The following is a 25,767-nucleotide window of genomic DNA, read 5'->3' as shown; positions in this document are numbered from 1 at the left end:
AAGACAGTACAAAACCATCTCTGCTGACCAATGGGAAAGCATAATTGATTTTATGCCAAGTGACATTTTCTACTGAAGTTCTTGGCAGGCTATCTTAAGTATCATTAGTAAAAGCTTGAAAACAGGCAAAAAGCAGAACCCATTCTCAGCAGCTCTTTAGCTGCAAGTTGATGGGTATGAGTGTCTATGCATTTCCTTTCTCCACACAATTCTCTTCCCCCAGTGATATTCTGAAGTCATCAACTCAGAAGCAATCATTTCCAGGTTGTCAGACACAAGCATTCACAAAGGACATTGAGAATGACTAACCTAAGTCTCTGTGACAAATTCTCTGGCACATTAAGCCAGCAAGATGCTGAGATAGTGTTAGAGAAAATTCTTTTTTATGTCTCAAGAAAGCACTATCCCCTCCTGCATGATTTGGGGAACCATTCTAGAGTGTCCCTATATTACAATTTGTTTTCAAAACCAGGGCCATAATAATTTTGCAGTAACTTCTGTGACCTGTGGACATGGATGAAGAGCTATTTTACCATTTTGCCTGAAGAAAAAAAGTCTTGAGACTTTGTTTCTAAAATGAAAGGATTAGGTTCTCCCACAAAAAAAGTACACTCTTGCTTGTACTTGCTTTTCCAGCTACATTTCAGCCTCTGCATCCTGAAGGTAATCACTGCAGGCCACACATACAGGCCAATGTCTAATGTACTAGCACTTGCAAAACATTAGAAAGAAAGCAAGAAAGGCTGCCATTATGAAGTCTGAACACTCAAAGAAAATTAAAATGCATTATCTCAGTGCCCCTCCCCCATTTTTTATATATAAACATATAAGTCACAAACATTCATTCCATCCTACTTATACAACCTTAATTTTACTATATGCAACCTGACCATGGAGTAATGTTCAGTTCCAATTATACTGCACCCTGTTAAAAGCTGGCTCAAGACAGAGAACAAACACACTGTACCGTGAGGAAAACCCCTGCATATGTGCTGACAGTTTAGATGATGTTTAAACCCCAGGCTATTTCTGCAAAATTATCAATGCACTACTGTTTTTTGCCCCCTTCCTCTTAAAAGGAGTGCTGCAGTTCTACATGATGCACTTGATGATTTCAAAGCCTGCTTTCCAGACTGCCTTCTCTTCAAATCAGCAATATAACAGAAGATAATTACTGGTTCACCTTGAAGCAAAGATCAGAAACACACTATAGCCCAGCCAGACCCGATTAGTATTGAATCTGGGGTTTATTATTAACTAAAACCCAAACTTTCTCCAGTGGTCAGACAGGCTACATGCTGCATACCTTAACACAGCTCAAGCAAATCCGTTGACTAACCCAATCCAGACCAAAAAACATTAGCATCCCTACTGCAAGAGTACCCCCATTCACCAATTTAAAACACAACGCTCAGATACCCTACCAGAGCCAAGTTGGTGAAAACACAGTTCCTGAACTGAAAGATGAAATTAGCAGCTCATTTGTCAGCTACTCTCTCTTTAGTAAGTCAATCTGGCACAACTGCTCTGCATTCAGCTGATGGCAAATGCTTTTGGAGTTGTGCATTAAGTCTGTCTGTTTTTCTCCAGCCCAAAAAACACCTCTGTCACACTTTTTATTTTCTTCAAGAGCAAAGCAAATGAGAAGTTAAAATACATGCAAGCTGATGTGAGAACATGCTTATTAGACCATGGGTAGACGGCAGCCAAGATAAAGTCAGCATTATAAAGAGAACCATAGACTTCAGGACAAAGGTTCAGGGCAAAATGTTTCGCTGCCAACTCAGGGGAAACAGCAGTCAGACACAGAAAATCAGCTGTTATTATCCTTGAAATTATAATAAGGGGCATATTCTGACCAGAATCTGAGATCCCTGCACTGCTACACACTAAAACAATTCAGTGCTTTCATTCCGCTACGCTGAAAGTGGAAATTCCCTGTATTACAGCATGCTAACAAGATTGAGACCCACTTAGTATTTCACATCTTACTTCTATTTGCTCATTAATGTAGCCATTCGCCCCTCTGGCCTTAACAATCTTTCAGCCTAAAGACAAACAGGCTATTTACTATGTTTTCAATGTATTTGTTTATTTTTATGCTGTAAGAATCCTTCCTAATCCTGTCACATTTACTCTAGAGCTTCCTTTGATTCAATGCCCACCGAAATACCAGGTGGAATAAAGGTCACCAACACTAATAAACTTCCCTGAAGCCAGACCACATGGTGTACCGGTGGACAGCTGTGAAACAGCACTGCCCTGAGACTGGTCTGGACTCCAGTGCCTCCCTTCACATGATGAAATCAAGGAATCAGGGAAGCCCCTAAGTGAGAACATTGTAAATAAACCTTAGAGCCAGGTACTAGACAACAGAATCCCACAAACACAGTCTGTATACTGCCCATTCCTCATTTAAAGATGTCCATTTACAGCTAATGGCTTTTAACTCCTTTCATGCTAAAAAATCCAAGACAAGTTGTAAGTCTGTCAACTGGGCAGCTACTCAACAAGCTATTAATAAACTACTATAGGAACATCACATGAGTCATGCCTCTCAATCTTTCTGGTCCCTGTTACATCTTGATTCGTTTACAAAGTCTGTGTGCTTCACCTCAAGCTCTAAAGTCAAACGACCACAGGGATCTGGGGGTTTTCTTGATATTCTGCAGCACCTTCTTTGGCGGAGCCTGGCCCAGCAGGAGAAAAACACAGATATAAATAACCACAGCTTAACTGATACAACTCTCTCCTTTCACTTGTTTAGATCAATATTGCTATCAGCTGGTGCCATCAACTGGTAAATGGAAAAAATCTGATAAAAGCTACATATATTTACTCTGCAAAATTCATACAAGGCATTCTGCAATAGCTCTTCAGGCTTTTATTAACAAAAAAGTTAAGGGCACCTTACACTACACATATGAACTGAGCATCCGGATGAATATTTTGTTCTGCCTTTAACCATAAATCACCTGAATCTTTTGCAGGGCAGCTACACACCTCGCGAATTTATGTGAATGCAAGAGCCTGGAGAAAGGATGCAGCAGGACAAAATGGCAATTCTTAGGTGACTTTGTCACTGCTAGGGGCATCTGCTAGATCAGCTCACCATTGCATGGCACTGGAGCTCGTGCTCAAATGTTTTATGTGTAAATCCAAGCAAGTGGACCCTTCTGATTCTCAGTTTCCTAAGTTACGGTCTGGAGAGATACCAGAAAACACACATAGAGGAACAATGGCAGAGGCAAGAAACAACTACTGAAGGGAAAAAAGGCTAAACAATCAAAGAAATATAAATTACATCTTATCACTTTCCAGGCAGCTGCTTCTCTCCCCTTTGCCCTCCCTGCATTTGAGTTTACATACCTGATTCCTCCTGCCAATCCGATTTGGTGCAGGAGACTTTGAGGGGGATTTGATATTTTGGGAATTCCCACCGTTTTCAGCAATCTTCCCCACATTCATCACTGCTGACATCATGGCATCAATGGAGGACAAGTCTGCTCCGTCCAAACTGTTTGGTGAACTTGGTGATACCTTATAGCTGTTTAAGCTTTCCAGCTGCTTCTCTGGAATTAAAAACAAAAACACACATAGGAGATCCTAGGCCATCTTAAAAAAACCTAAACACCCCCATCTACTTTCAGCTGCCTGTAACTCACATCACACTCTGCTGAACCATCATGGAGCACAGGCAACAAGCCATAATTACTGGAGTTCTTATAACAGGACAAGCTTCTCATATTGGAATGCTCAGGACAAAGCGTACATTTTTCTCATAGGACATTCCCACTTTCTTCATTTTCAACCTTAATTCAATATGGAGCTTATAGAGTGATTTACTTTACATTCTCTTGCTGTGAAATGGTATTTGTGGTACCCTGTGATCACCATGAACTGGTAGGGCAGTACTGATGAAGGCACACTCCGGCAAGGACAATCATTCAAGCAGGTCTGAGTTTTAAACAGGACTGCACAATTAAGGCATTAGTAACACAGTGCAAGGTACTGGGTTCTCTTTCAAGCGTGGTTTAAGCCAACTCTGTATACAGAAGCTAAAGTAGCAAAAATCCAACCAAAACAAAAAACCCTGTATTGCCCCTGTTGCCTCTTTACTGCCACAAAAGGCACATATGCAATTTTGGTACACCAAGCCATACTGGTCCACAGAGAATATGTGTTACATACATGACAAATGTCACAGCTAAAGCTGTCGAGGTTCAAACTTCTCCATCACATGCTGTAAGTAGCAGGGATATTCCTATCTCAGATACCAAACTCAAAATACACCTAAAATCTCATCTCTGGCTTCTTAGCATACAGACATGTCAAACACACAGGAAAGGCTTTCTATTTTCCTCTTTCCAAGTTTGAAAAGGAAGATGCTTTCAAATTTAACATTCCTTTCCCCCTCAAGAAGTCTCTCTAACAGGAACACCCTGCAAGTCTACTGCTCTGTCACCTCTGTGGAAAGCACAGAATCTTAATGTGTGTTGTGAGAAAGTCACTGCAGCAGGAGAGTATGTGAGGGTGAACAAGGGGGAACACGTTTGTCTGTGAACATTTGATCTCTGCATAATACTGTCTTTGGAACATAAGTTTGAGGATTATAAACAGGTGGTTTTTTGAGGCTAAGTTATGTGGTGCCAAGTTACTGTGAGCCAAGAAAATCTTAGTTTGGAAGCCTGCAGTGCTGGTTGAGAATTTATGTGCCCATGCTTCTGTTCAACCTATTTTATACTTTTCAGACAGATAAAAGTTAGGGATGGGAAAAAAAACGTGTGCACCAGTGCTTCTGCTCAATGTATCTTACACTCTTCACACAATAAGATGTATGGATGGGTGAGAAATGTTTCTACATTCTTAATCAATGCCCTAATTTGCAGAGTCACAGAGCTAGTTAAACCAATTACCTTCATCTTTCTCCCCTGATTGACTGTGGCTTTCTTCTGGGTTGCTGGTCTCCTCACTTAGTGTAGTATGTACAGTTGGGTCTGGCTCTTCAGCCTCTTCTTCAGCAGCACCCTCTAGCACTACATCAGGGAGAAGGAAAAAAAAAAGAAAGAGAGTAAGCTTTTATGGAAGCCACTTTAGGAAAGTGAGACTACAGCCCTTTATTTTGGGGGCTCCCCTGACTACCAGATAGGTCTGATGACAGAAGCACACCAGCAGTGCCAGTGCAGCCAAGCGCCCGCTCTCATGAGCACCCAGGCACTGGGCTGCGAGATGCTGCTGCTTCTGCCAGTGGCAAAACCTGGGCAAACAAAGAAACCCCTACCAGCTTGGTCTGCAGCATTGAGCCAGCAAAAAACAGGAAGAGAGAGCAAGCTAGCCTATCACTTACAGTAGTGACATTTGATTAAGAAGTTGGAAGAATATTCTGCACCTAGAGAATTTAGGTGATTCAATTTCATACATGCACTGGTCCCCTCTTCTCTTCTTGGAAGATTAGCATTTACTTCAATACATGAATTCATGCTGGCCACCTTCTTCCTTCTAGCAGTGGTGAAATTACTACAGAGGTTTCTCGGCCCATTTGGCACATTCCTCACATCCACTGCCCAAGGTTCCCACATGAGTTGAAGACGTAAGTAACCACTGTATGTATCAACAGAATTCCTCCACACCCCTTTCTGAAACCACAAACTTATCATGCTATCATTGGGGTTTAAGGAAGGGTGCCTGTTCTCTCTGGAGAATGACAGGGCAGTTAAACATCATTTTTAGAAGTGATGGGGAATGACCAACACATAAGAAAGAGGAGTTCTCTGGCCACAGCACTCATGGCTATAGACTCTGGAAAAGGTTCTTTGTAATGTGGAAAACTACTGATACATTTTTAACCCTTTATAGCCTTACAAGCAAAATGTTTATTTCATTATGAAAACAAACACACTGCAGACATTTCATCATCTCAGATTTACAAATCACAACCAGTAAGCTCAATACAGGATTTTATCAAGAGAACAGAGACAATTGCCTTCAAACCACAGCTAACAGAGTCTCTTCCTTTTTAAAGAATTACATTCTAAGGACAACATGCAGATCAGTCATGCAACACATCTTCAAATGCTGTTTGAACAGCATTTGAGAACTATATATGACTATGTTACCCCAACTGCCAACAATCTGGAGCACCCAAGAGAAGAGGCAGGCAAAAAGAGAGCCCCCACCTTCGTGTCACGTGGTTCCTCATTTCACACCATGCCAGACAGAGCAGTGGATTCAACCTTCCTACATTTAGCTGCCGACCTTCTAAGGAGCAGCTCACAGATGATCTGGCACAGCAAGCCACTGCAGTCTAGAGACAAAACCTAGGACCTGACTAAGCCCAGGCAGTGTAAGGCTCAGGAAGACATCAACCTCTTAACAAACACTGCTTTCCATCTGCACCTTCAAAACCAGAAAAGCAGACTAACCTCAACAACTCAAAATAAGTTCTCCCTAATTATTTCTGTACTTCTGAGAAAATACTAGTGATCCCTGTGACACAGGGATTTCTTGCTCCAAGGTGAGGCCAAGCACCCATCCTTCTGTGTTTTCTCCAGCAATTATGGGAGCCATTTATTTGTTTGGCTTTATTTTGTTTTAACTGTTGTAACTGCTGTAACTTTACTGTTATTTTGTTTGCTTTTAAAAAAGATCTATCTCATTCCAGAGCAACATAATTTTTTCTTTCCTCCCTGCCCCCATCTTACTTTAACCACTTACACGGTAGCTTACTTTTGAATGGAATAAGTAACAGAATTATTTTCAAGACTGGCCTAAGTCTAAAACTGCTGCTCTATCTGCTTTGCACTACTAAAAATAAGGACCAGTTTAAACTATCTGGAGATATTTCTGAAAAAAAAAGGGGCTTTAGTCCTTAAAAAAAACCCTAAACAAACAAAATACACAATTCCTTCCAAAATACACATACTCATTCCTCTTTCAGTCAATACCTAGCACATTAATGTCATCACTGATACATCCTGGAAAAAAATCTGTTGTGTAACTGTGAAGACTCCTGTGTTTGCCAAGGTAACTTTAAGACAGCTTAGTAGCTTCCCAGAGAACTACAGTCAGAATTCCCAATGTTGCTTTTAGCAACACTGAAAATGGGAAATGCACAGAGAGAGCCTGCAGAACGGGCAGGCATATATGCACATTAAAAAAACCCTACCTACTGTCTCAGAAAAACCTGCCAACTTGCTCTCTGGTTTGTTGTTGTTTTTTGGTTTTTTTTTCAGGAGGAAAACTATGTATTATATTATTACACCCTTTCATAGTTTCTCTGAGCCCACAGTTATTTTTCTTTTCTGAATCCAAATATCTTCCTCCAAATGCAAGCAAATATATGTAGCCAGAGATCTTGTCCTTACAACCATTTTCTGCACATTAAAAACTTCCAATTTTGGAAGAAGTCTAGAGATCACAAGTGAACTGCTCCTGCATACTTTTATTTACCTATGCATTTTCCACTCTCTTGCATGAAACAAAAATGTGCCACTGAAACAAAGACAACTGCATGAGCAGCACACACCAATTTCAGAAGCATAACTTTCTATTTGCAATAGGATATAGAAACAATAAGAATGCTGGGCCAAATCACTCCTTCCTGTGGGAAAACCCGTGGCAGAGTGCCTTTAGGCAGAACATACTGAGAGATTTCTCTTGCAGCCTTGTTTTTTTTCTTTAGGCTGGTTGGGTTGTTTTTTTTTTTCCCTCTTCTAAAAAACACATCCCTGAGGATGGTGAAGTGTTGGGATTTTCTTCCACAGCACCTATGAAACTCGGGGAATCAGACAGGCAGGAACTAGCACAGATGCCCTATGCCATACTGCCTTCAGGACTGTAAACACTCCCAGCTCACACCAAATGCCCCAGCGTGGAGGTTGTGCTGACAGAGCCTCCTTCCTCCCTCTCCCCAAAAGAAAACAAAGACCTCCAGGAAAAAGGATAAACAGGAAATAAGCTGAGAAATAGTGCAGCCTCAGGTTGCATTCAACATCGGACCAAAGCCTCTAGGAAACAGGGAAGTGGTCACAAGCATTCAAGTCATCTTCTACTTTGAAGAAACCCCCCAGTGTCACATTCATCCTGTGTGAAAAGGAGGAAAAGCAGAGAGCAAGTGACTAAGCAAGAGCGCTGACAAATGGTAGGGGGGTCCGGACCAAACAAGACAATGCAGCCCTCTCTGCCTGGCTACACCAAGAGACCTGTCCTTTCTGCAGGAACATGTTCCTTCCACTTGATGAGGTTGCTGACAACATGAAACTGGGGCAACTTCCATCCCACAAAGAGCCCTGAGGGGCCTACAGCTCCTGCTTCTGACAGAGATCCACCCCTGATGCCCCACATAACCAGCTAACGGGAGAGACACTGCAAAAGCAGAGCTTACAAAAAAAAAAAAAAGAAAAAAAGAAAAAGAAAAAACCTTGTTGCTTCCCATTCAGTCTGTACAGGAAGACACTTGCTAGACCTATTTCCTCCTTTGGGCTAAAGTGTGACTCCACTGTATATTAAAGCTGAGCCCATCAACAGTTACTCCCCCCGCTTTGCTTATGTGTATTTATTTGGGTTTTTTTAATTTGTTTGTTTTAAGACCACTCTAAACAGCTACGGCTGTTTCTCCTGGTGAAGAGCATCATGGATGAAGCAAAAAGGAGAACACAGGCCACGGGAGAGGGAAGAAAGGAGAAAAAATGAGTCTTCAGAGTCACAGTCACTTGACTTGCAACTGAGATGCCGCTACACAAGCACAGAGCAGCACGTCCCAGCCCCTGGGAGCTGGTACAAATCTCTGTTCCAGACTGCTCCACTGTCTTTGCATATGAGCTCTCCCTTTGGAATAGATAGGAAGAAATGCACAATACAGGCAAGAACAGGGAAAACCTGGTACACACAGCACAAAGCTGCTTATTGTTCTGCCTTCCGAAAAATATCCACATTAATGTTGAAAGTAGAAGCCATGCACTAATTGGGCCAGGGGAAGATTAACACTCTTGGCCAAATAGTTTTATTGGTTTCATTAAACATACTGTAGTATTTAGTACAGAACACAGTGGGGGAGAATAAACAGGGAAAAGAAATGACAAGTTCAGGAATGTGCAACCTCCCCTACCACACCTTTCACACCAATCTTTCCCATGAGGTCCAAACAGGAATCCTGAGCCTGCTTCATCATTTCCACCTTAGCAACACTAGTAGCTTAGTCAAGGCTTTCCCACTGTTTTTTTTTTCCAAGTGGCACGAAAAAACCCCAAGGATCATTTAAATGAAGGCCAGACCTGCTAGTATACAAATTTAGACAAGAACAGAACTTCAAAGAGAGATATCGCATTTGAATAAACAAAGTTCACTGTTTGCTCTTGAGATTATAATACCCAAGAATCGCTACACTGCGCTCCAAACTGCTTCTGATGCACTGGTCTCCTACTAAGCTTATACACAGAGGAGTGGACAGAGCACAAGGCAACGTTCCCAAGCACAAATGGTCACTCCCACCCCAAAAGAGATGCGCGCTATCACCCTCACTACCTTTTGAACATAACTTTCCATCAAAGCTGGCAGGAAGGAAAAAGAGTGAAAAGGCATCGTGTGGGAAGAAAAAAGGGTTAACACTATTCAAAGCACTGCCTCAAGGCAAAGGAAAACCAAATGAACAAAGTTTTCCCAACTGACCTTTTTTAATACCAACTGCGGCCTTGCTACTGAAGTGTTGGTGCTGACTCCGCACCACAGCAGCAGAAAATTACACTGGGAGCGTCACCTCACCATCACCAATGCTGGAGCACTAGTACAGAGCAGCCCATGGGGAAAGGAAGACAAGCATAGAAAGAAAGAGAGTGGCATGGGAGTATCTGGTGGCTGCTCTTTCACTTAACAGTAAAAACTAAGAATGCTACCCCAAAGCTTTTGAACTTGCACCTGTAAGTGTAATTTTCCTCAACAAAAAAAACCAAAACCAAGCACAAAACAACCAAAAGGAGTAGCATCTACTGAAGGGTACTCTCTGAGCACCAAAGAAGACAGACTCTTCTCCTTCAATAAGCTCTCTGAGCTATCAGTGAAACAATCATTTTACCTGTGTTAGTGCAGGTATAATACTTTGCCGCTTGAAATAACCCTGTGAGTCTACAACATCCATATGTCTAACTTACACAGACACATACACCCAGACATGGAATAAATAAGTGAACCACATGCTCATGGACATGCCTTAAAACTGAGTTATGGAGGATCTTCTGGTGGGAGTAGGACAGGGGAAGAAGCACTAAACAAGAACAAGATGATCCCTGTATTTCCAGACTATTTTGCATGCTTTTACTAGAACATCTAACAGGCTAAATTTTAAATATTCAAACATATTTACTCCTCCTGTTTTATTTCCTTGCAAGCATGATGGGATACATGTGCACATTTAATTTTTATGTAGCTTTTAAAACTCCCTTTCTGGTGACTTATGGACTATTAATGCTCCTCAGGACTTTGGCTCAGATGACCAGAAGCTTCTCTCCACAAAGCATACCAGAATTCGAACTTGGCGAATGCCTCTAGCGAACAGTTCTGAATCACCATGATACTCTGGCATTACATTGGTGCAATACACTGAAAACAAGGAAGTTGTACTAATGTAACAATGAGACACCATAAGGACAAAGCAGGAGTTTCCTGGGTGAAATTCACCTTTATGGTCCAACTGGTTTACAGCAATGCACACAGCTACTGAGCAGCCTTAATACAGACGGAATTCATGCCCATCCTCTTGGCCCTGTCCTCCATTTGCTGACTTGAAGAGGGAGGCCATGTTTGCACCTTTCGCAAGCGCTGTGTGCTGTGGGAACGGCCCTCACGCAGGAGCCTGTGGTCGTGCTCGGCCAGAAAAGAGAACTCAGGCAAAAGCTGCTCCAGCACAAACAGCGAAAGTGAAACCTGACAGCCCCCTGGCTCCCAACAGGAAAGCCCAGCACATTTGGTAATCACCTCATAGAGTTTGATCTGAGCCTGCACTGAGTTCCTGACCAGCACTGCCCTTTTCTGGGAACAGCAGTGCCGCACAGAACACACAACACTGCAAGAATTGCAATAATGTATGGCTGCATTTAGGATTGGCAGCTGCTGATGAATTTTGAGACTTTTCTAGCACCTTAGCATTCTTTCCCCTGACCAAAGACGTATCTGTGAGCTGCTCCTCATCTCCTCATACAAGTTTGTATCAGCTTGTTGGTGAGTACATGGCCCTCCAGGAAGCCTTTCTCACAAAACTGCAGTTAGCTTCGAGAGCTTGCTCAAGCAAAAAGGCTACTGAGATTTGAAGACAGCTAGCTTAACAAACCTTCAACACCACATTCAGGCAACAAAATAAAAGTCAGGGCAAGCAGGAGACTAAAAGAAGTAAAACAAGTGGCTCTAAGCAGGTATCTGTCCATTCCTTCCCATATTGACAACTGCAAACACTCCTCCATCCCCATCCATGCCTGCTGCACAGCTGTGAGGAGGCCAGTGGGAAGGGAGTCTGGCTTCCCCCAGTCACTGGGAATCACGGCAACGCAGGGGAAACACGGAACAAGACAGGCCTTGGGCTTTACCCAGCACATCCCCTCCCCTGCGCCCTCCCCACTGGCTGAGGAAGGACACAAAAGCAATACTGTCTGTCCTTATAAGCTCTGCTTTGCATGTGTTCGGGGAGTGGGGACAGCTGTGCGGACGGCTCGCAGAGTTCCAGGAAGTCGATGTGTTTCTTGGCTTTAACTCCAGTTTATTTGCCTTAGATGAAGTGGCGACCCGAGAAAGTCCCTTCGTGTCTCCCCTGGGCTGGCACTGGCTGCAGCAGGGCAGAACTCCTTGGGACATGGCCTGAGGCCTCTCCCCACACTATCAATCTTCCCCAGTCCAGTTGCTGCATCTCTCACTCGGGCCAGCGCTGGCTTACATCCCACTGGGCAAGGGGACAGCCTTGGAACATGGTGTGGGAGAGGGTGGGAGTCCAGAGCAGAGCCAGAGACTGGAGGGAGTGAGCCCTGAAGACAGGATGGAAGTATCTTGCAAAGGCAGGACAGTTCAGGCAAGTGGCATCACACTGCCTGCCAGAATCACTCCCCACATATCCCGAAGAGTCCAGGATGAGGCAAGAGAGCAGAGAGGCAGGGGGAAACTGAAGCAACGAACAGCGAGCAACCCCACCATGCATGTCTCCATGCCCAACAGGCTGAGGAAAGGGAGATGCACCTGCCTGAGGAGAGCCCCAGCAATCCTGGGGAAGCACAGCCCTGGGAAACAAAACTTCATCTCCTGCTGCTGCTGCCATCTCAGACAAGCAAGAGGGGATGAAGGATTGCAAAATGAGGAAACGATTTTGTAGCTTTTTGTGTTTGTTGCTTGGGGTTTTTTTTCATTTTGAAATTGCCCTGACAAACCCATTTGACTTAAAACCCTGGAGGGGACGTGGGGACAGCTATAGGTTAATGTCCCATCACCTGTGTGCCTAAGCAAGCACTGTGCTTAGGGAACGAGATACTTGTCCAAGAGCCCAATGGGTGAGCTAGATGGAAAACATTTCTGAGTAACAGAGAAGAAAAGGGACCTCCCCTTCAAATACTCCAAGTCACAGCACCCCTCAGCTCTGACTGAGGAGAGGCTGCAGGCATGCAGGGCAGGCAAAGCAGGACGCCGGGCTCAGCCGTGTAGCTGTGACGGAGATGCTGACATCCCCGACAATATATGGCCAGTCCAAACCACGGGATATCTTGTCCTTTTAAGGTGGGCCAAGAGCAAGCATCTGTGCAGCAGCAGCAGCAGAGCCCCAGCCTGCCATCAATAGTCCCTGGTGTCACTGAAAAAACAGGGGCTCCTGTGCCATACCAACTGGCTGTGCAGATGCCTGGGCACCCACCCCGAGAGGAGACAATCCGTCTGGTTGTTCCTCTGCACAGCATCACGGAAACAAGGAGGCACATTAGGAACAAGAGGAAGAAAGCCACAAAACCATGCGGCTGGGCTGCTCCCTGGCAATTGGTGCCTGCAGCTGTTGGGGAGGGAGGCGGGGAGGGAGGGAAGGAGGGCCTGGCCCTGTCCCCGTCTCTGTCCCTCACCCTGATGGCCAGCAGCTCAGCCAAGGGCAGCTTCAGAACCAGCACTCGAGGTGAAGGTTTAAAGCAAATCTCCGGAGGGAGAAACATTTCACCCCCTCACACTTGCTCTTCACATGTAGCCAGAGCTGCGTGAGTGTGCAGAATGGGTTCAGCAGGGATTACAGAGGCAGGATGAATCACACCAAGGAAGATACAGAAAATCTCCTGTGCTAGTGCCCTGCCTCTTGTGTGGTGCTCAAGTCGCAATTCTGTTCCTCCAAGATGAGTATTTGAAGAGTTTCACAGAGGAACTGAATGCACAGGCAATTTTAACAAAAATCATTCTGAAAATAGAATAAGCTGGACCAGGAAAAAACTCCTCTTGGAGTAGCTATGTCCCACATGGTGTTTCACCACTCTAACTGCATCCATATGCTAGCAAACACAGGCAAGCCCAAGGGGGAGAGCATCAGTTTGCTCATGGCAGAGCTCCCAACTCATCCTTTGCAGCCCAACCACACTGTCTTTGCAGGAGATGCCAGAGCACTCTCTGCTTGGAGCACTGTACCAGGTAGCTTGCCAAAACATTTTATGCTTCACAAGATAACACAGCAAAATGAGAAAAGAAAAAAATAGAAATTACGGGGATTTAAACCCATTTCCTGGTGGTAGTGTTGTCAACCATCAAGATTGTATCATAAGCCTGTAAAATCTGATGGTGCTGCATTACTCCACAAAATCTCCAATTTTTTAAGTCAAAATTCTAGTTTTTTGACTTTTGGAAAAAGGACAGACACATGACATGCTCAGCAAAATACAAAAAGCAAACTGAAGTGAACAGATTAATTTTAAAGCCTCAAGCTTTTAAGGATAACCACGACCTTAAATGCTCAACCTGTAATTTTTTAACATAGAGGGATAGCAACACAGCGTCCCTTCCCTACACAGTACATTTTGTACTCTGGAACATACACCTTCCAAAATTAAAATTGCTTTTTGAAAGAGAGAAAAGAGTTGCAATATCTCAGCACGTTTCTAACATTTTATTTAAAAGCCAACACAGCTGCACTTTAATGTTACTTAAAGATGGAAACCTACATCGAATTACCAAACTTTTTTTTAGTGGAAAGACATTCAACATGCAAATATTTTGCAAATAGAATGATTCAAGAGTCTGAAGCTCTTCTCACTGCTCTTTTCCAGGGAGCATGACTTGCTGACAGGATTAACTATTGCCAGGCTCACGAAGCTGGGAGACAGCTGCCACATGGCAGCCATTTATTACAAAGCTCCACTCCTCTTAAGTTAGGAAAGAGGCAGACTGTTTCATCTGTGTTATCAGCAGGGTTCCTCTGCCCCACAGGCTTTAGTGACTAGGCTTTTTCTAAACAAACACCTCCTTTTCTCCCCGCACCTTGTTAACATCATATCTTTCTGCATTCTGTTTCTGGTCAGCACAGAAACTATTCCCCCTATCACATCCTCCAAACAACAACAACAACAACAAGATAACCAAGATAACTTTAAAAAGTTCAGAAACACAAATCATATCCCTACCCCCTTCCCCCTGAAACAGATTGTTAAATTAGGGAGTTTTAGCTTGAGATTTTCAGAGAGGGAAGCACAGGCCACAGGGAAGGGAGACAGAGATATGCTGGAGCAAAGAGACTCAGAAGCATGCTGTACAGCCCTCCCTCTCCCATCCACCCTAGGAAGCACTTGTAATGTCAGACTCCAATTGCAATATTCCAAGGGCCTACACAGCTTTTTCATCAGCAAGACAACTGGTAGCACTCCTTCCGAGCTTGTATCTCCAGGCCAAGCAGACTCTGCAGGCCCACAAGCCAAAGCCAAAATCTGCCCCCCACCATAAGAGACACAAGCAGATCTCAAGTCAACTAACTCCTACAGTGTGCTAAGGACCGGGAACAGATATAAACCAACTACATAACCTCCACGTGATATTAAGCACAGACAACCAAAAGGTGACATTCTCCTGGTATTGTGAGCCAGAGTTAAAAGATACAAACTAGCTGTTTTAATTTTACCGGGGGTTATTGTAGATATGTATTTGCCACAGATGCCAAAGTACCAAAGATCACTCAGACTAAGGTTTATGCTTCCTCCAGGTGAAGGAGAAATCCAGCCTTCGGAAAAATAGCTCTCTCTCACCACCTAGGAACACGGTGCCACAAGTTTTGTGAGCACACCCACTGGCTCAGACCAGCTGGCCAATAGCCCTTGGGCTTGTTTGCAGAGCTCTGAATTCCGAAATACAAAGTTTCTTCCTTGGTTTAGTTAGGTAAATTAATTACAGCAATAGACAGTGCTGGCAAGCCTCTCCAAGTTGAGATCTGCACAGGAAAGCCATTTGGAAAACTTTAAACAGAAGAGCTAGTTGCCAGTGGTACTCTTCAGTACGAGTTCTCTTTCTATTTTGAAGCACACACAGTGCAAGTAACCTGTGAGAGGTGCTTCCAGCACACTGACAAAATGAAACAGCATCTGTTAATTTTCATAAGCTGCAACACGCATGCAAAGAAAGGGCATAGTTATCTTGTTCATCAATTTCTTATGGAATTCAGAAGTCCCTCTGCTTTATCAGACAGTACAAGAAGCCTTCTCAGGAACAATATATCTCTATCTGACCTGAAAAAATATGTATTTTCAAAACAAGAACGGCATATACACACACACAAATCCCCCCTCATCCACAACCATATCCAGCTGCTGACCTTCTGAGTTCCTTGTAGTATAGTCTATGCTCTGGGACTTTAAAAGCCTAGCAGGCATTTCTAAAGGATTTTACAAAGTACACAGGCCTGGCCTTGTAAAAGCTCATAAGGAATCCACGGAGGTCATCATGCAGCTTAGACAGTCGGCAAACAGCATAATCCATGTGCTGGTGAGGTAAGAAATGACCAAAGTCGGGCGGATAGGCCTGAAGACTTCTGCAGGGAATGTTTCCTCCAACAATGCTGTAAACCCTGGAGGAAATGCCTGTTGATCTTCAAAGCCCTTCAGAAGGAACAGCCTCAGGTTTCCTGAACATGAGCATTCTGGTAGCAAGGCCACAATCCTCTTAGGCATACAGAGAAAAAAAATAAAAACAAAGGAAACAAACAAAAAAATAAATAAAATTCACTAAGGTTAATAACTGCAAATAACCAGCAAGACTGACCCTCTACTTTGCAACGAGCTGTCGGATCCATCCAGCAAAGTTTTGATGTTCCTCGGCACAACAGCCACACGGATCAAGCAGCAGCTTACACTCTCTGCAGCTTTCCTTTTTCTATTCCAGGCAGTCCTCCACACGTGTAGACTCCTGGACAGCAATAGTCAGTTGTTCGGACTACGAGGGGATGCTACAGCTGTGGCTGCACAAGGTGTCCACCGTAACTATATCAAGGCCACTGCAGTGGGCTGCACTGCCAGCAGAATTTTAGGTACAGCCTTCAGTTGCCTGACGGGTTTCACAGGCGACCATGAGTAAAGGGGAGTCTGGACACCTGCACACTGCAAAGAATTGCAGGAAGTTTATTTCAGGAACGCTGGGGAAAAAAAAACAAAACAAAAAACAGACAAAATTGTGAACAGGTTTCTTCAGTAACCGAAGTTTCAAGTTGCTATTCTTCCAGCCAAAAACGTCTGCTGCTAGTCCAAAACCACCCTCTCCTTCCAAAAAACCAATTCCACTGCTAGTGCTTCACACATTTCCATGAAACAGATGATACAGACAATTCTTGAAACAGTTCACATATGAAAAGGGAAATTAATTTCCTTCTGCTGACTCCACTGACACATATTTAACAAAAATATTAGCCCGAAACAAACTCATATAAACTGTGCATAGGTTCAGCCCAATTCTGGGTAGAGTAGTAGCTGCAAATAGAGAAAAATGAACAACGGCAACAAAAAGTGATCAAGTGGCCTGTGCACCCACCCCAATTTCTGCAGGAGGACAGCAAGAGTTTGCCGGTGGAAACTTGAGTAATCACTTTCATATATGCAGACACAGCGAAGCAACACTGAAATATCATAATCAGATCTACAATACTGAAAGTCTCACTTCTTTTGAGGAGTGATGCTTCCACACTTACATTTTCTCAGACATACAAACATACACGCCCACACAGCCACCTTCTTTTAATTCTAAGCATGAAATCACCTTGATTTAAAGTTTTAAGCCAGTACACACTATAACAATATCTTTATTTACATCAGTCTTGCTAAGGTCACTTAAAATGTACTCTACAACTAAAAGTGAAGAAAACCTTAAGTATTTTAAAAGAACCACAAAAGAAAAAAAGTCTGATATTATTCATCGATTACGTTACAGCTCTTTCAAGGAACAAACTGTTATTTCTACCTAACTGACTGCTTGAATCCTCCAAATTTCACACAAAAACTGTGCTCATTCAGAGCAAAAGTAAAGGACAAAGAAACCTCAACACAAGAACTCAGATGCTAAATTGCAGTAGCTGTTTTCCACTTCCAGTTCAAAGATTATTGTTTTGTAGTAAGCTTTATATGCATCATGGCACTCAACCATTCAATATATAAAGACACAAGAGAAGAATTCAGGCAATCAGTAGCTATCTCAACCTGTACAGCAGACAAGCATGTCTTATGAATGAGTTAAAACAGGAAACTGAAAGGAGAATGCAAGCAAAACCACTAGTTAAATGAATTATTTTTTACTGCAAGGTGAAAAACTTTTAATCTGCCCACTCATTTCACACATGGTAACGTGGAACTATCATTCTACCAAAAATTAGAAGAGAGTCACCACCAGATTTCATGTGAACTTCAAATGGGGTTTCTGAAGTTAGAAGATTTTGCCACCCCTATCTACTAACAGCTGAAGACAGAAACTGGCCTTTTCCTTATCTGTTAGGGTCTGGCAGGCCAGACCTATGAAGGTAGGCATTTTCATAAACAGAAACATGTTCAGCATTTTCACACCAAACCTGAAACACTATTCAATACAAATCTGACATAAAAAATATGAGCTCATACAGGTTCAAAAGATTCTCAGTAAATACACCCCTTTAAACTTCCTAGAATCTCCAAACATGGACGATTTCTGAAGTAATGAGGTCTTTAAAATAGCAGTAGGGAAGCTCCCTGAAGAATGGGGTAATTGGGAGGGTTATCACACCTCTGGGGAAGTCACAGGCTATATCTTGGCAGTGTTTCATCCCTTCATATACCCAGGGGACTGATTAGTTCATGATAAGCAATTAGGCACCCTAGGGAGGACGGTTAACCGTCTCACCAAAACAAAGAGGCTGCACAAATATAAGTTTCATTAGATTAAAGAAACACTATCTGCAGAACAGCAAATTTGCGTTTATTCCCTTCTACTGGAACTTGCAAGGACTACATTTTGCCTACATATGGCACACACAGATCTCAAGAAATCCCAAATTTGAGCACGTACTTGCTGCTAAATTGGTAACAAATGCTCTGAAGCATTTTCTTTCCCAAGACATTAGTGCTGTGATGAAGGAGGAGGAGGGACAGAGGGGAGGAATACAGTAAATACTAATTAGAAGACTTGAACTAGCAATCTCATTCATTTCAATTCTCTTCCTGATTGTTAAAATAGTCCCTAACCAAGGATTAGCTGCAGAAAGTGGGACTGGGAAAGGCTGTACATGGCTGAATGATGATTGAATTTTAGAATGAGACCTCCAGTCAGCAGCAGACCCATCATTATATGCCCTGCTCCTAAAAAAACCAAATGTTCTGGGAAGCTCCTGCCTGCTGTGGGGCTTGTGGTGAGGCATCTACGCATATCACAGTCCTACCCATGTTCAATCTTTATCTCTTTTGCCTGCCAGCTGATGTAAAAGCTCCAACACACCCCGATGGTGCTGTTCCTGACTTACATCAGGCTCAGTGTATTTCAAAGTACTTCGATGGCTTAAAATATGAAGGAATCCTTTTCACTATGCCGACCCCCTGTCCTTTTCTGTTCTTTTATCTTTTTTTAACAGTTTGCCATCCAGTGATAGGAGGGAACCTCAGCTGCATAGCCTGAGCTTTTATCTTCTGCTGACCATGCAACAACACAAAGCTCAGTGCTGGATTTCCTGCTGCTTGCCGAAAGGGGCTGTTCAGCTTGTTTAAATATTACTTGCCTTGGGAGCCTTGGAGTTGTGCCCAAGCACTGTACTGTATCTTCCCAGCATCCATTTCAGCATGTACTTTAAAGGTCTTCAGGTTCCATGTACTATGCTCCCTCTGCTACAGGAGGAGCCTCATGACTTCAGAAAAGAAAAGAAACCCCATTCAACTCCTCCCTCTCTTCCAATTTTCCCCACTAATCCCTCTGCCTCATTCCATTACACAGGTAACAGAAGTCTCTGTTCATCCTAAAAGCATGCAAACACATTTAATCCCATAAACTGAACCAACTGCAACCAAGGTAAAAGACATTTTGGTACAAAAGGCTACAGCTAGGAAGAAATCAGATGCCATGTATCCTTTACAACAAGCTACCAGTGTGCAGTGAGCAAGCAACCAAGAAAGTACAGTAGCAAAAGTGGATTGAGCACAGCAGCCTCCTGCCATACTAAATCTATATAGTCTCCACTGCAGATTTTAGAAAAAAAGAATCTTTAAACACAACCTTCTCTGACTTTGCAAACTTAACATTAAGGCACTTTCCCTTCCTGTTCAGAGCAGTGATGAAAATAACCCACCGTTTTCACAAAACCAGAAAGGGTATTCCAGCCTTTAGGAATTCTTTCAGAAGCCCTCCTTTTCACAATTATCGTGCCAACAGAAGGCTGAATTCTGGCTACAAGGTCAGGAGGAGATAACCTTGGCCAATGGAAACGATCTGCATCAGCCCAAAGGCAGCGCCAGGCCACCCATTAAGCAGCCCAGCAGGCCTCACTGCTAACCTGTGTGCAGCCGGAAACAGCTGATAGGGGTGGGGAAGCAGGAGGTAAAAATCCAGATCCACAATCCATCTGTGACAACTGTGGACACAGCCATTCGAATCAGGAAAACTTCAATAAAAACTGACTGTGAGAAGTGTCCTGTAAGAAGATGTCTCTCGTTTTCCATGGCAGCTGGGATGCAGAAATACATGCACCCCCACAAGCTGATGTAGGATTGCAGGAAACTCAAGGCTAGAAGTGAAAACCTGCTTTTAATCCATTCTGCTTTGCCTCAGCCTACAGTGTACAGACTGATTTAACCTGATGTAAGCCACAGCTGTCATTCAGAAGGACAGACTGCCAGTCCTCACTTTACCCCACAGCTCTGGCCACGTGTTCTGCCTCCGGCCTTGTGCCAGTTCTAGAGTTTGAACAACCACATGGTGATCCATGATCATGGAACAGATCTGAACTGAGATTTGTGTTTGTTTGGGTTTGGTTTTTGTCTGTACTTAAAAATGCACATACATGTAGTTTCATCAACAGCCTTCACACATAGGAGCTGAGACATAGTCAAATTACACCCTCTATTTGAGTGAGGGATGAGAGACCTGAGCAAGAATGTTGTCGGTAACTCTACTCCTGCGGTGTTGCAGTACCGGGGAAAGATGAAAAGATGTAGTGGAATGAACCCACAACCGGCTCCATCTCCAGACTCCCTCCTCCTGCTCTCCCCTCACTCCCTTCTCTCCAACTCATAGCTCACTTGCAACATCTCTGCCATAAAAACATTTTAAAATATACCTGAAGTTCAGTTTTCCAATTCAACCCAGTGAAAATAAGTTCACAATAACATAAACTACCACAATATAAATGTCTCTACGGCACCTCTCCCATGGCATCCCTGGATGAGGAGAGTAAGAGAGCAAGAGCAGTCTTAGGCAATGAGTTAGTACTTTTCTGCTTACCTATCCAATTTTTCCTACATCAAGGACTGGGTGTAACTTTTGCAGAGTGCTAAGCACAAAACAAACACATCTCGAAAATATCCACCTCCCTTCCCGCACATGGCTGAATTAGGCCTAATTTTCAACTCATTTGTTTGTTTGTAAACTTTTGTCAATGACCCTTCCCCCACGCACAAAGACAAAATTTACCCCCTCCAACACCACTCATGCTTCATTAAATCACATCAGTAACAATGCTGAAACAGCTTTGCCACCGTGTGCCACATGTACACCAACCACAGCTCCAGAGCCACCAGCAAGTAGGGCAAGCAGCTCACCTGGAGTGCCCAGCTAGAGACAATATTTACAAACCTTGGGCCCCTGGATTTAACATACAGCACAGTGGGAATGGCACACATGCTTCCACAGGGGCAGCTCACCTCCTGGAGAGATAGGTATTTATTGTAAAATGCATCCCCTTAAGGGGATGGGATGGGTCAGAAGTAGAGGAAAGAAACCAAAGCTGCAGAGGGACAGGACGTGTTGCCCTGAGCATGTCCTCAGGCACTGCTAGCTCACATTGCTTGCACCATCTGATCTCTCAAAGCTAAACATGGAATGTAGGTAGCAAGTCATAACGCTGCACAGGCCTGGAGACGTGACCCATCAGCTGTTTCTGCATTATAATTATTGCACTGGGGCACAGCAGGACCAAAAGTTTGCCTGGGCGGATTTCTGCAAAGTTCTGGCTTGTTAGAAACGACAGGAAAGGTCACATGCTGCTTTCAGATTTGTGATTGCAGTCACTTTCCTGCAGGCCTGGCATTCCCTGTTTAAAATCCTCAGTCTGAAAGAAAAGTGGAAGGCCCAGAACTGTTTCACGTTATTCAAAACTGCATTAAGAAGTGAGATTGCACAGAACTGTGATCTCTCTCACCCCCCTTCGTAAGACAGACAGGAGTTTCACACAGATGCAATGAAGCAGCACTCCTGAATCACCATTCTCTGCATTGCTCAACTCTGCCTTGGTCATTTCCCCTTCAGACCACTTCTGCTCCCAGGCTTTCTCTCACTCTCTTTTTATTTTTAAAGTTCCTGCTACTAATAAAAAGCCTGAAAACCTTATTGCAATACCATCATTTCCTTGTATCATATTCTCTAGTGAACTGATTAATTCTCAGTGATACTGACCCTCAGCTCCCACTGGGCCTCAAGTGATGCAAAAGGCTTCTTTGAGATTTTCCTCCATTTTATTTTTGTCCCAACATGCATAGAGTACAAGTACAGGACTCAGTTTTGCAACACAGGACTTAAAATGCAGATATCTTCACTTTTAGGAAATCTGATTGTTTCTATAACATGCTCAGAATTAAGCAAAGCTCAAAGAGTACAAGTCAGTAAGGAAATTATTTCATCCAATATATAGTCAACACATTGTACTGTCCAGGCTTTGCTCTCTAAGTAAACTTTAAATTATTAAGAGCCCAGTTTAGTCAAGCAGTGACACGAAGTTTAGTGCAACAGGTCAATGGAGAAATCATCAACAAAACCTGTAGAAGGAAAACAAAAACCTGCAGCAGTACACAGCCACAGCATTTCTGTTACACAAAACACAACAGGCACTGTAAATCTGGATAGCACAGCCCCTTTCCAAATGACTGCCTTTAGAAGACTCCCAGACTGGAGGGATGTTTTCAGGAGGCCACTTTGAGCTACGTTAAGCTTCCTGTTTGACTCCATGTGGACTTACCCTGCCCACCGACCCATCCCTCAACCAAACAAAATAAAAATCTTAGCACTTTTAGCGTATTTCCCAACCCAGATGCATTCAAAGCAAAATCACTGTGAGGGCCAAACACTACAGGGATACTGCCCAAACTTCTAAGGCACTGTTTTCAGCAAGAGCAGAGAGGTACCAGGATGCCAGGTGGTAAACAGGAAGATGGACACAAGGAAGACATCAGTAAGTGATGAACAAGTCTGTAGGTCAGAAAAGCACACTTGAAGCTAAGAGACCAAAACCTCTGTTAGCAGAAGAAGAGCACTCATCTCCAAGAAATCACTTTCTATCTTATTCTCCCTATCCCCTCTCTGATACCCTTCTCCCTGCTGTAATTCAGAACAGCAAGGGAAGCGATGCCTAACCATGCATCAGAAGAACTGGCTAATGCAATGTCACCCAGCCCACCACACAAGCAAAAACCACCAACGAACCCTGGTAGTGGTTAACTGCAAATTTTTGCTTTACTGATGTCATTACACTGCCAAGGATTCCCTTGTCTTTGCACACACACTGCCCTCTTAGAAATGCCAAATCTGCTCAAACCCAGATTTACAAATACATGCAGAGATATTCTACACATCTGCTTCCACCTGGTGGATTACCAGAGATGGAGACTGCAGTGTGTTTAAAACAAATGTGAAACCCACCTCTAAAATTAGTTGCATGGTAAATCTGTGGGCAAGTGGAGAGGGGCAGAGTGGTTGGGCTCACGGGCAAGGGAGAAGTTTGCAAGAAATGGGGTAAGAATCACTAAACTGTTTAAACCATTTTTAAATTCAGGTTTTTACCCCTCTTGGAAAACAAACAAAAAAGAGATTTTTCTTTCATTTTAAGGAGTTCTTCAAAACAAAAGAGAACAGAGCTATTCAATATTGCTCTGGGGTGCTTAACATGAATAAATAACTTCAATCAAGTTTCTTGTTAAAGAACTTAAAATTCTCTTTCCACAGACCCCCCTTCCATAATCCAGCCAAAATAAATATACATATACATGGTATATAATCAAAACAAAACCATAAAGTAACTTATTGCTAGCAATACCTAAAGAAACCAGGTGTTCTTTTAACACTTCAGCAAAGCAAATGAGAAAAGACAGGGAGTATCCTGAGAAACTCTCTGTTGCAAATTCTTTCAGGTCTGGTTACTAAAAATTTCCTTGTTATGATACCTGCAAAATGCATCTTTGCAGTAACTTCCAGTTCCATTTTCATACACATATTTTTAAATATAGCAGCAGCCTTTGCCCTGTGTACTGAGCCCCAGGGGTATTTCATTCTCTGTGGCCAAGGTTTGCAGGAAAGCTGACTGGACATCCTAGAGGTGTGGCACTTTTTTTTTTTTTTTTTGCTCTAAATACTTCTGACTGGAAGCGAAGGTAAGTATTACTCCAGCCTCAATTTGTTTCCCTCTTGCACCCACAGCAGCTTAGTAAGGTACAGTCAACAGGCTACTGCAAATTACACTGAAGGGCTCATTACAAAGCAAGGCCTCAGTCTTGCTAATGAACTGATACTAATAGGTTCATTCTATAGAGGAGAACCATTAGCTTCAGTAGTGGTGCCTGAATCAGGAAGTTTGTTTACATCACATGCACTGGTATTTACAATCTTCTGGGCCCTTGTTTTTATTTAGGAGACCAGTGGTGTTTGGCAAGGAGTGCAAATCTTGTCTGACAACTTTCAAGCTACCGTTACTCCAGATGGAGCAGAAGTGCCTGCAGAGTAAAGCACATTCATAAGAACAGCGTTTTCATCTTACACCAACAAATCCCTCGACAAGGAATTCTATACCTATACCTGTACATCACAGTGCAAGAGAAACAATCACGCATTCCCCACCTGTTTTGCACCTGAAAGAGTGGACAGAGCTATATACACAAGATCACTAAGGTGCTTAATCAAGATGTGGGACTAGGTTACTAAGTTCAGTCTTTACAGAGCTGAAATGACCAACTGCTCTGGAGCAAGACAGACATGAGGATGCTTGGCTTCCACTGGATCATGCACAGTGCCTTTTACTTCCAAATTACAACAGACATTAGGACCAGACCACACTGGAGAAATCATGATTGCCATTATCAGCTATGATAACAAGTAACCGAATCAAGTGATGGTTATAATTCTAATCTCCCACCCACTATGTCTTTCTCAAATCTCAATGCCCCTGCATTATAGCTTTGAGAACTTGAAGAACAGGTCAACTTTCTCCCCTCTGTTAGGCACTCAAAGTTTTTTTCTATTTTCTATAAAAAGGGGGGACACGAAAATAATTCAAAGCCTGAAGTCACTTTTCCCTCAGCTTCATTCTCAGAAATGGCTGAAGAATTTTTTTACTACTTACTTTTCTTTCAAAAACAAATGTGGCCTGAAGCTAAACACCTGACATGCAGTGTTTCAGCACAAATGGTAAAGCTCTGTAGAGCCACATGCAAGAGAAAACAGGGGCAATAAAAAACTGCCTGGTGATCTCCAATTGAAAATCCTCCCGGCAGCCCAGCTTCTTTCAAGCAGAGCAACTTATTGACATTCTCTCTCCATTCCTCTCCCTGATGACTCTCTCACTACACCTGGAAATTAGGAAGCTGACTAAGCTCCCTAAAAACTGGTATGGCTAGCCCCAGTCACCCCCGCTCCAAAACGGTGAAAGCAGACAGTGTGACATCTCAGCAGATGAGGTCTGAGACTAAATTGGTGGGGTTGGCAGCAAACATTAAGGGTACTTTTTTTCCCTCGAATCCAGCTGCTGTCATGGACCCTCATTCCTAAAGTCAAGAGACATTTTTCAATGCATTTTTGGGGTTGCTGACTTTAAGCCCTCAGGATAAACTCCACTTGTGATTGTTCACAACTCAGAAAATGCTTGGAGAAAGGAAGCAGAAAAAAGCTGGAATTCTCTCACAGCCACATAAGCCCAAGAGCCGCAGCCTTAACACTGCCAGTTTCCCATCTCCTTAAGTGTCTTGCAATACTTGTTTTTGTAATCGTTTTCCATGCTGTCTACACAAAAAAAGTACCTCGGAAGCCAGAATAACTACATTCCTCAAACATGGACCCTTTCCAGACTCCCCCCAAACCTTTCTGTGCTTAAGA

The 25,767-nt window shown here is 43.2% G+C and overlaps 1 protein-coding gene across 4 annotated transcripts in view; it reads right to left on the bottom strand.

The window, feature by feature from the left end:
- The window catches only part of RREB1 (ras responsive element binding protein 1), a 122,577-nt gene that overhangs the window by 60,589 nt on the left and 36,221 nt on the right, over positions 1-25,767 (bottom strand). For 2 of the 4 annotated variants that reach the window (XM_066187714.1, XM_066187723.1), the window contains exons 2-4: positions 16,237-16,606; positions 4,917-5,036; positions 3,370-3,572 (exon numbers count right to left, since the gene is read on the bottom strand). In XM_066187714.1, coding sequence (XP_066043811.1) covers positions 3,370-3,572; positions 4,917-5,036; positions 16,237-16,267 — 354 coding nt within the window. In that variant the 5' untranslated portion in view covers positions 16,268-16,606. The remainder of the gene's footprint in view (positions 1-3,369; positions 3,573-4,916; positions 5,037-16,236; positions 16,607-25,767) is intronic. The other 2 variants (XM_066187704.1, XM_066187731.1) reach the window with 1 other exon arrangement.

This window comes from Chamaea fasciata, unplaced genomic scaffold (assembly GCF_029207755.1).
Source record: "Chamaea fasciata isolate MVZ Bird 193981 ecotype frontalis unplaced genomic scaffold, bChaFas1.0.hap1 SCAF_1, whole genome shotgun sequence".
Lineage (NCBI taxonomy): Eukaryota > Metazoa > Chordata > Aves > Passeriformes > Sylviidae > Chamaea > Chamaea fasciata.
This window is presented reverse-complemented; position numbering and strand designations above follow the sequence as displayed.